This window comes from Mirounga leonina, unplaced genomic scaffold, assembly GCF_011800145.1.
Source record: "Mirounga leonina isolate KUSES-001 unplaced genomic scaffold, KU_Mleo_1.0 Mir_174, whole genome shotgun sequence".
In the NCBI taxonomy this organism is placed as follows: Eukaryota; Metazoa; Chordata; class Mammalia; order Carnivora; family Phocidae; genus Mirounga; species Mirounga leonina.
In genome coordinates, this window is record NW_023270451.1 from 80,135,904 (window position 1) to 80,148,103 (window position 12,200).

Genomic DNA, 12,200 nt, shown 5'->3' on the forward strand with positions numbered 1-12,200 from the left:
GCATTGGTTGTAGAGATTACTTAAAATCTTAATTACATGTCTGTTATCAAGTCAGAAACACAAAACTATAAAAACAAAATAAAGCATGCACAGGAACAACCCTTCTTTATAAACACATTTAAGTCTTTGTTTAAAAACTACTGTCTCCCTCACCTAGAACATCCTTCCATCCCTAGATGATCTTACCTAATACCAACAGTTTCACCAAGAGTCCCATGGTGGGATTTTTAATTCCTTATTTACTACTCAATGAACAAATCTATTGCAAAAGGGCTGGCCACCATACCGCAAACAGGCCACATCTTATAAAAACTACATCCAATGAAGGAGGAGGGAAAAAAAAATCCATTTAAGGTTGGCCTTGAGGTCAAATGACCTACAAAATATCCAGACTGAGGTTTATAATGGTCCCAAAGTAATGCAAAGAAACTTTCTAATTGATGTTTAATAAGAAAAGCAAATACATATATACAGGGTAATAAATTAATGCCCAAAATAATCATTGATAATTGAGTTATTTAAATTTGTGTTTTGCTGTATTTGATCTATATTTTGTCCTGTGTTTAAGGTGTCCAAAATTTATTTCCCAAATCTATTTATATCCATCAAATTCATATCTAATACATAGGATATTTCCACTGTTTTTCTGAAGTCACTGAAATGTCTTCTGTAAACAAGGAGGACCAATATCAGTCTGAGGCTATTCAGCATTGAATTTCAATGCCTACCAGTAATGGATTGAAGCTACAACATACTACAGTAAGATGAAGACTGCCTATAAGAACACCTGGCACCAGGCTCACAAATAAAAACGACCTTTGAGATCAATGCTATTTTATAGAAAACAAAGAGTTAAAACAATTCTCCACTTGCCAAGAAGCCTTGAATACAACTGCATTAGATTGCTAGGGCTTCCAGAGCAAAACACCATAGACTGGATGACTTAAACAACAGAAATTTATTTCCTCACAGTTGTGGAGACTAGAGGTCTAAAGTTAAGGTGTGAGTAGCGCTGGTTTGTCCTGAGGCCTCTCCCCACAGCTTGCAGACGGGCACCTTTTCTCACTGTGTCCTCAGGAAGGCCTATTCTCAGAGCACCAGCCCTGGTGTCTCTTCTTCTTCTAAGGACACCACTCCTATTGCATTAGGACCCCACCTAAGACCTCATTTAATCTTAGTTACCTCTTTAAAGGCACTATCTCCAAATATCACACTGGGGCTTCAACATATGATTTTTGGGAAAATAAATCAGTCCCTCACAATAATACACTTTACAGTGACTATTTGGAATATACATTGGGAATGGGTACATCAGACACTAGCTTGTAAGCACTTTAAGAAAAGGGCCTGTGTCTTTCTCACTGGTATCCCAGTCCTTGTATATTGCTTGACACATACCATGCTAAAAAAAATATGATTAAACAACAAAGTAATGGAGGGGGTTTTTTGCCTTTCAGTAAACATATTAGAAAATGTTATGCTGTGAAAGTTGGTATTTAAAAATGACCTTTCTTGGGCGCCGGGGTGGCTCAGTTGGTTAAGCGACTGCCTTCGGCTCAGGTCATGATCCTGGGGTCCCTGGATCGAGTCCTGCATCGGGCTCCCTGCTCGGCAGGGAGTCTGCTTCTCCCTCTGATCCTCCCCCCTCTCATGTGCTCTCTCTCATTCTCTCTCTCTCAAATAAATAAAATCTTTAAAAATAAATAAATAAATAAATAAATAAATAAAATGACTTTTCTTTAGAATATCAAGTGCAGCAGTTTATATAAAGTACCACGGAATTAGGAAGTATAGCAGAAGATTTATAAATGTATTTCAATTATTTTCTTAAAGATTTATTTATTTTAGACAGAGAGAGGGATCACGAGTGTCGGGAGGGAGAGAGGGAGAGACTCTCAAGCAGACTCCCCGCTGATTGTAGAGCCCAAGGTGAGGCTCCATCTCACAACTGGTGAAATCATGACCTGAGCTGAAATCATGAGTCAGACGCTTAACCGACTGAGCCACCCAGAGCGCCCCAAATGTATTTCGAATATTAAGTACTGAAACTGTGGTACAAATTCCCTACACTCTCTATGATATTATGGTTATAAAAACAACACAAAGGCATAAGAAGGAACCCTGGGAATGAAAATAACACAGAAGTCTTAAGTATCTGATAATATTTGTATTATAATAACCAGAATGATAAAAGATCTCATTCAATAGAAATGGACCATCATCTTGGGGATGGGAATGGTAAAATAGGTCTCTGGTCTCATATCAAACAAAACTTAACTTTGTTTTGTGCCACTAATATACCAAAATGTCTTCTATATTAAATAATCTTTTTGTAGTCTCCCAAATGTTTCTGTATGACTGGGACAGATCTTTTCTGCCAGCCTTATTTACAGGGACCACAGCTTGTACATAACTGTTTTACTTAATGGACCTGAACAAAGTATGCAAATTGCTCATCGGATCTTTGGCTCAATATTCGCTTAAATGTGCTCGAAGCATAAGTTCTGCGAAACACTAAGCACAGAAAATGACACAAATGGTGTCAATTTGGTAGTTCAATAAACTGTGATAAGCTTAACTATTACAGGATTCTTAGGTCTAATGACTAAGCTACTCATTACTAGAACAGATGCCTCCCAGATCATCCTAACTAAAATCCAAATACCCTAAAGCCTAGCATTTTCCCAGATAACATATCTGCTAGGTCTTTGCCTCGATATACTCAAATGACAAAAATGTACATGCTATTCTACCCATCCAGGTAGTCTTAACCAGCTTATTCCTAAAAACTAAATTCATGGTAACTACTTAGATCGCAAGGAAGCCTTACTAGAAGGTATCACTGTTTCATTTCCATCGAGATTCTGCCATGAGATGAATCAAACAATTCACACTGTTCAGTTCCACTAAACATGTTAAAAAATAGAGTATTTCCTCCCAATACTGTTCCTCTTCTAGTAGCTTAAACAAGTGTTTTGCCCTAAGGTTTTCTCTTCTGTTACCCATTCAGGTTGACTAAACATCACAAGTGAACTCTAGACATACAAAGAATGTGGACCAGATTTTCTCTCAGACATTTGTCTCCTAGTGAGGTAAAGAACCCATTGATTACACCCTCTATCTTTTCTGCCTCCCAGTAGCAGCTTCTTTCCAAAGACTCCAAGCAGATACTCTTGTAAAACTAAAAGCTCGGAGAACTTCAGCTTCCCCCAAAGACTAATACAACAGAAAAGTTCAAGTTATTTTTTAATCCACCACTGTACACAAATACTAACCAGTGGAAATGTTCAACTCATCTACACTCGATTAAATAAACCTCCAGATGTAGCTGGCTTTGAAACACCCTATTACAAGGGAGAAGCCACTAAACAAAGTTGGACATTTAATACACACAGAAACACTAGTACTTATCTAACACATAACAGTATACAGGGTTTAAAATAGAACCCGGCTAAAAATAAATGCTTCTAGATTCTGAAGGGCACAACACAATACAATGTGGGAGAAAATGTGAACTTCATCATGTTTCTCTGGTTGCTTCCCCAGCCTGTTCTTCCAGAAGTCTTTCACACTAAATGGATTAGCTGTAAACTGAACTGAAATAGAGGAAAATCCACCGTAGAGAAACCTTCATTTCTCATTACAAATTGCTAGGAAGAGCTGTTGAACAGAACAATGTCTGCATTTCAGGGAAGGCCATCTAACTCCTGAGTATTTTGATCTAAAAATCGAAAGAAAAGAAACGTGACATGTCGCATTTGCCCCTGGAAAGCTATGTAGAGAGGATGTTCTACTGATGTTTTCTAGGTTTTAGGTGGGAGCCCACCATCTAGTTAGTGTAGAACTAGAATCTGTTGGGACTTTTTTTTCCCTGTGACTGTTTCACTAAGGATAGCACAGCACGAAGGCTGCCGCTCAGGCTCCTGAGAAGGATAACTATCAATAAGGTGCTCTTACTCCTCTCTTTAACTACACTTCAGGATCACTCCAGTGAGGCTTAACATCAGGCAAAAAAAAGTATGTATTAAATTAAACATGGAGCATACATCAATAGCTCTCTCTCTATATATAAACCATAAGTAGCCATGCTAACCTGGGAGCCATTTTCTGGTCATATTAAAAACTGACATACTAGGGGCACCTGGGTGGCTCAGTCAGTTAAGCGACCAACTCTTGGTTTAGGCTCAGGTTGTGATCTCAGGGTCCTGGGATAGAACCCAGCATGGGGCTCCCCGCTGAGCACAGAGTTTGCTTAAAGACTTTCTCTCTCCCCCTCTCCCTCTGCCCCTCCCCTCTGTGCATGCACACTCTTTCTCTCAAATAGATAAATCTTAAAAAAAAAAAAAAAAAACCCAAAAAACTGACCTGTTAGGACACAGAACTAAATGGCATAAACAATAAAGTAAAACAGGCAGTTAAAATGCCTACATTACCTGCCATGAATCATACAGAGTCACATGGCCTGGCACTTGTCATTTCAGGGGTATTTTCCTTTTTATTAGTAACATTTCATCTATTACCCTGAGTATTTCAAGATTTTTTTTTTTTTTATTTGAGACAGAGAGAACGAGAGAGAGAGAGAGAGAGAGCACATGAGAAGGGGGAGGGTCAGAGGGAGAAGCAGGTTCCTTGCTGAGCAGGGAGCCTGATGCAGGACTCGATCCAGGGACTCCAGGATCATGACCTGAGCTGAAGGCAGTCGCTTATCCAACTGAGCCACCCAGGCGCCCCAACCCCGAGTATTTCAAAATGCATATGAAAATCATTTCATAGGAAATAATTAAAAAGGAAAAAATAAAGCACAAAACAAATAATAAAGAGAATAGTAAATACTTATAAGGACTGATTTTTTCATTACAAACTGTGAGGCTTTAAATTTTTATAATGCACACATAGCTCTATAATTAAAGATGGAAATCTAGAGAAAAACAATCATTTATAATTCACAAAAATAAAGCTAATCTACAGTTCTCACAACAAAATTATTTTAAAGGAGCTTTATGAGTATTACAAATAAGAATATATGATAAATCTCTTTAGACACTAATGTCAAAAGATAGGGGTACTGCTGAATTGCATAATTTTCTATCTTTGTATATAATAGAAGAGGCACCTTACCATAATAACTTAATGAACAAAGACAATATAGTCAATGACACATTTGTTAGCACCTCCACCATCAAAGGCATAAAATCATAGAGGCAAAAAAGGAATACATTTGCACATGAGCAATGTGGAAAGAACAAGAGATTAATAAAAATATGAGTTCTAACTCATTGTACAAGGAAATACCAAATAAGCATCTGGGAGTCAGAGAGTAGAGGAGAAAAAAAGGAATGATAGTGTTCAAGTTTAGCAGAAGTAGAAAAGGGATCCAACCAAGGCTGAGGACTGAAGATGAATCAGAAGAGAGAACAAGAGAGATCCCATATGCATGCACCTGCTAATGGGTTCACATCAGGGCAAGAGTATTTCCAGGATCTAGATAGCATCAAAGTGGTCTCCAGCAATTGCCAACATGACCTACAATCACTACCCCCAGGCTAGTCTCACGGGCAGAAGAGGAAACACCATCAAGTAAAGCATTTTGGATCAATTTTCAAGGAGCTTATCCTCAAGGATGGATAAGGTGACATTTAAAAGTAATAGAAAAACAATACAAATACTAGAAGATCTCTCTATGGAGGCTAGCTAAGGGAGCTTCCTTCACAAGACAGCACTGGCATTGAACTTTACAGGATGAAAGAAAGTTGGCAAAAAAAATAAATAAAAATCTATGTCATCCAAAAAAAAAGAAAATAACAAATACCAGTTTTTATCATATCAATCATTAAACATGTGAGAAGAAATAGCTGTGAGAGAGGAGGCCCGAGAGAAAAAAAAACCTGTAGTGTATGTAGAAACACACTCCTTTAAAAAAAAAAGATGGACCAGGACTAGCCCTTCCAGAGTCAGCTGTCAAGAGTAGCATTAAGGTGATTTCAAAATTTTAAGATGATTATCAAAAAACATGTTTTCCCAGAAATCCCTCTAACGGGGATAAAATATACAAACAGATGTAATAAGATTAAAACAGTGATACCAAGTTATACTAAAGCAAACCAATCAATTCAACCAATCTACACCCTAAAAATGGCATGTATTCAATTTCTCTTATTTTAAGGAGAATAATCACACCAGATACCAGAAATGAGGTAGAGGTCCCACTGAAAAAAAAAAAAAATGGGAATAGAAAGAGAAAAAAAAGAATCTTATATAAATATGCTAACTTTGGCTGAGCTTAACCTCAAATAACCAGGTAAAAAGAAGCTTACCGAGTCCTGGAGTACACAATTTATAAAGGAAAGGGTTGATACAACAAAACTACTTTCGAAGCAAGGTGCCTTACAGCAGATTCCTACATCATTTAAAAGTTAAATGTGATGGCAGTACTAATTACTAGCACAAGATCAGTTCATTAGAAGAGCAAGTCAGGAATCTATTCAAAACTGATTTATATAAGGTGTTTTTATTTAAAAAAGGAAGTAAAAGGCATACAGGCATGACCAAAGTATAGTCAATCAAATACTATGGTAATTTCAGCTACTTAAGAAACATGGATGAGAGCGCCTGGTGGCTCAGTTGGTTAAGCGACTGCCTTTGGCTCAGGTCATGATCCTGGAGACCGGGGATCTAGTCCCAAGTCCAGCTCCCTGCTCAGCTGGGAATCTGCTGCTCCCTCTAACCCTCCTCCCTCTCGTGCACACGCTCTCTCTCTCGCAAAATAAACAAACAAACAAACATGGATGAGCAAATTCATTTTAAGGACCTGTGGCTCCCAGGCCTCTGACCTGCCTTTGTGAGGAAGCATCTACGTCTGTGCTCCCCTAACTTAACTGCAGCTGCAACTAAGAGCTGACCATTACATCCCCAGCTTTGGACCCAATGCCTGACCTAAAATGGCCTCAGAAAGCATTAATTACCAATGAACCAGAAGGGAAAACACTGATGTTATAAATTCAAAGACCTTGTTTCTATTTTGATTCACGTATGCTGCATGGGTGTCCTTTTAACCTCAAAGACCTGCCCGATTTGTCAGATGTTTTATGTCTTAAAGCCTTATTGGCAATGAACCAGAGTATGGTGCCCACACCCTGGCATGATCTGAAGGTTTTTTACCAGAGAACTGAAAAAGAAAGAAATCAAGTGAAGAAAACTCCTTTTAGAGGAAAAGAGTGTCACACTGGAGATAAGCACCTGGCATCACTGTAATCTGATAATCTATTCATAATCTAATTTGCATGGTCACCATGTTCTACGGATCAAATGGAAAAGACAGAGAAAAGCCGTGAACTCACATTAAAAATGAAGATACACTTTAATAAGTCAAACTCCTAGAAACCTGATATATGGTCCATCTAAAATCTCACCCCAGGTAAGTGAATGTCAGATTTTATTTTTTATTTTTATTTTTTTATGTAACTCAGATCTCTCCTACTACCTTTGGAGATCCTGGTAAGCATGGTGACCCCAAGTGGAGAATAAGTGATCTACAAAAGAAATAAGCAGAATTCTTCAAACACAGACTTCCCTATTTTTCTTCACTTATCACATATTTCAGGATGAGAAAGACATTTACTGAAAGAGAAAGTCTGATTCAAAAAAAAAAAAAATAGTTAAGAAATCTAAAGGCAATATCCATTTACAAATGCCAGTAACCTCTGACAGTTACAGAAAAGTTAGATACTAGCTAGAGTTCTGGCTTTTCATCTATCTACCTACCTCTGTAATTATTTTATATCTCCAGATTAAATCGAGTATACAAACTGCTGGGACAGGTAGGGATTAAAAGGACCAAGAAAGGGCGCCTGGGTGGCTCAGATGGTTAAGCATCTGCCTTCGGCTCAGGTCATGATCCCAGGGTCCTGGGATCGAGTCCCGCATCAGGCTCTCTGCTCCTTGGGAGCCTGCTTCTCCCTCTGCCTCTCTCTCTCTCTGTCTCTCATGAATAAATAAATAAAATCTTAAAAAAAAAAAAAGGACCAAGAAAGCCCCACATCGGGCTCCCTGCTCAGCAGAGAGCCTGCTTCTCCCTTTCCCTCTGCCTGCTGCTCTGCCTACTTGTGCTATCTGTCAAATAAATAAATTTTTTAAAATCTTAAAAAAAAATAAAAGTACCAAGAAAATCACTGAAACTTCATGAAGTATTAAAGAGAAAATACATTTAAAAACTTCTCTTTTAATCTCCCTTGAATCCCTTCTTTAGTCATTTAAAATAAATTGCATAATATGTCATATAAACGTTGCAGGGCAAAACTAATAAATAAACCTTCAAAATAGTCTTTCCCCTTAAGGGAATCTCAGGAAATCCCTACTTGCCAGAAGTCCTTAGCATAGATTGAAGTTAAATGATTGATATTATATAAAACACTGACACTGTGCAGCAGACTCCAAATTTTGTCTTTGTTTTGATATAATAGTCTGGATTTCACCCCTTGTTTTCCGTTCTTCAGAAATCTTCAGACTTGTTACAGAAACTTACAAAAAATGACACATATACAGGACAAAGAGTAGCCAGCAAGGCTGCTTCCGGCACTTACTTGCTGAAATCCCAAGCTGCAACCCTGTCTTCCGTCCCAGGCCCTCCACGCTGCCCTACAGTTTTTTCTAGGCCTCTCTCTTTTGTTAACATCGGCAACTCAAGCTCAAAGTCTCCCTATATTTCTTTTTTTACTTTTATTTGTTGGGTAGTTTTTGTTTTCTCTTTTCAAATTTTTATTTAAATTCTAGTTAGTTAACATACGGTGCAATATCGGTTTCAGGAGTAGAATTCAGTGATTCATACAACACCCAGTGCTCATCATAACAAGTGCCCTCCTTAATATCCAGTTTTGTTTTTTTTTTTTAAAGGTTTATTTTAGAGAGACAGGGTGCATGCATACACGAGGGGAGAGGCAGAGGGAGACGGAGAGAGACTCTCAAGCCGACTTCCCGAGGAGTGTGGAGCTCCGCCCAGGGCTCAATCTCACAACCCTGAGATCATGACCTGAGCCTAAACCAAAAGTTGGACACTTAACCGACTGAGCCATTCAGTTGCCCAATACCTTCTTCTTCTTTTTTTTTTTTTTTAAGTTTTATTTGGAAGAAGAACAACACAAAACAGGACAATACAAACAAACAAAAAATCACAGCTTCTGTTGTGAGAATCACAAAACTCCTATTCTACCCTTCCTCAGTACTTACGAACAGATCCACTTTTTATAATGGTTAATGGCTCCAGAGAGCCAAGAATTATCCTGGACGTATATATGAAAGTACATTTCAATAACCTAAAGAAAAGTTATTTTGGAAACGAGATTTATCTAACCATTGCAGTCCATGTCACATTTAAATATTTTTAGTTCTATGTATACAGACTGGCCTACTGTTCATTTTTTTATGCAAATCAAATAAATAGTTGGTGTATGTCCGGTATGAAACTTTTTCAAATCCAATTCACTGCAGGAAACAAATGCAATCAGAAACTTCAGTCAGCTCAAAAATCTACATTGTTTCACACTATGGACAAAATGGGATCCTTCACCCTCGAAAATGAGACTTCCTAGATGTAGTTTTCCCTACCCAAGGTTTCCAGTCGTTCCCATCAATGATTATTTTGTCTATTTTTAAGATGTGCAGTAAAACACAGCTGTTCACACACTATCCTAAAAATATAATAAAACCTGGTAATAAGTTCAGATAAAAAGGATGTGCCTAATCAATCAGTTTATTTTGGTGTTTTTTAGGAATGTGAATCATATTAAATTCACTTTCACTGGTTGTAATTTCTAAGCAATTATGTGCTAGACACAGCACTAGGCACTGACGTGACAACAAAATGACCTTTCTGATGGCACCTGAATAACCACCTAATTACAAGCAAGTGAGAAGTTCTAGAAGTTACTGGTTAAATAGCTTTCCAACTTTCAGTGCAATAATAACGTGACATTTTCAGTTGGCTAACATAAAGATAGCTAAATTTAGAATAAAGTGTTTTCATGGTAATCACCCATAGGACAAGAAAAATTCATTATACAAAATCATCCATAATGATCTATTCCCCCTAGTATCACAACTACCTCTGTCCACAGATGTGAGCTTACTGACATAACAGATTTGCATTCTAAGACATATAGCCTTGATGCTGAGGATACAAAAGAATTCTGCAATAAGAGAGAATCATCTGGAATATGCATCAATATATCAAGAATCACATTCTTCTGCCTATCTAATTTGGCTTAAAACTTACATTGCTAACCTTAAAAGAAGTATCCCTTTGAAAAAAGCTCAAGATTTCATGGAAGAGCAGAGGTTCAAAACAGTAAATGATATTTAATACTATTTTCTTGCCTAGAGCTAACGGTATAAAAATCAAAGAATAATGTAAAAAAGTTTAATTAAAGTCTGTTTCTTACAGGAAAACTCACGAAAGTATTAATTCTGCAAAACTACTGCATGTTTACATTTTTCAGCATCCCTTGAGATTCTAATATACTGTTAGTCTTTTTTTTTTTTTTTTGTAAATCTGGTCACCCTGCAGATATCTTATTGCTGGATACTAGGATGAGTCAGGCTTGAGGATGCTTTTTATTGTTGCTGGTGCCAAAACTATTTACACTTCAACAAACACTTAGTGAGTACTCAGGATTAACATCCCCATAGCTGATAGATGAAATAACGCATAGTGATGCTACATTGTAATTCTGTCCTTGGGGGATCCATCCTGTGGAAACCACCCATAGAAACTACTTAACAGAGCAGATCCATTCTTCTGATAATTCAATAATTATATCACTTCATTATAAGTTCCACTTTTTGGTATTGTAGTTATATTCTGGAATATTTAATAGTCATATTAGTCCTAAATAGATTAAGAAAGTAAAGAAATATAAATGCTAATTAAGATTACCTTTGCTCCAAAGATGACGAACACATTTGTCCAGAGGCTGATTCAGAACCACAAGGCAGTATTTCAACTTCCCTATGGAAATAAAAGAAGTAAAGTAAGTAGGTGAAGAGTCCTCTGTTCCCCTCATTTGAGTCTGGAATCACACTCCACTAATCCAGATTTTCAATCTCCACAGAGCTAAATTTCAACTACAACTAATTTCTCATACTTTAATTTTAAAGGACAACATACTTTAACTGATCTACTTCATCCAATATGTCTGTCCAAATTACTATATTGCTGAGGAATTGATTACAAAAACAATTTATCATAAAAACAATTGGGTAAGTTTTTGTAGGGGATGAGGAGCAAAAATGTTCTTAAAATGAATTCTCATCCTTATGAGATATCCACCCCTTTGACACAACTAGTCTTCCATCTGGCTGGTCCAACATCATCCTGACATTATTTAGCAAGTAGTGGGGCCTGGAGGGCACATGTTTTCACACTCATTCTCATTTATTCATTTTCTCTCTCCTACTCCGTATCTCTTTCCTCCCCATACAAACTTTGGTATGCACAGAATCCCACTAGCTCTTTTCATGACTCTTTTACTCGAAGTTTTTAGATGGCACTCAAAAGATGAAGACACTCAAAAGACAGAGAAAAGTTACTCCTCCAACAGTCATTGTAAGCCCTTTATAATGTACTAAAAATAGTGCAAAGCAAAATGCAATCAGGATGTTGAAAACGTGTCATTCAGCTCAGTCCAAGCACTCCATTTCATTTATGGAAGAGAAATATTTGTTTGGTGATAAGAAAAATTAATTTTTTAAGCAATCTCAGTGTTAGAAATGGAACAAGATAAGGAAATGAAAAGGGGATGCCATCATCCACAGCACACATCTTAAGTGCTGATTACATCGCAGGCACTGAGAGTACAAAGAGGAATAAGATTACAGAGTATCTGTAAGATGAAACAGTTATAATAAAGAGGATTTATTCTACAATACAACACAACACAAGTACATGAAGAGGACCAGGTAATACACAGATGAGTGTGGCAGGAGTTCAAAGCCCAGAGAGTCAGTAAGGTCTCATGTCACCCTAGAAATCTTCGTGAAATGCAGATTTCTGAACTTGATCTTAAAAGGAAAAAAAAGAAGGTGGAAAGAATAAAGGGAGGGGCAGTCCAGACAAGGAAAACACCACACAGGAAATTGCTATCCTTCACCATTAGGGTTACCAGCATGCAGTTTCAGAAGCAATGCCCTAATGACAGGAAACCAAGACA

General features: G+C 37.5%; 1 protein-coding gene across 4 annotated transcripts in view; it reads right to left on the reverse strand.

Moving 5' to 3' along the window:
- The window catches only part of TPK1 (thiamin pyrophosphokinase 1), a 342,443-nt gene that overhangs the window by 258,671 nt on the left and 71,572 nt on the right, over window positions 1–12,200 (reverse strand). For all 4 annotated transcript variants that reach the window (XM_035021317.1, XM_035021313.1, XM_035021314.1 and 1 more), the window contains one exon: window positions 10,928–10,999. In XM_035021317.1, coding sequence (XP_034877208.1) covers window positions 10,928–10,953 — 26 coding nt within the window. In that variant the 5' untranslated portion in view covers window positions 10,954–10,999. The remainder of the gene's footprint in view (window positions 1–10,927; window positions 11,000–12,200) is intronic.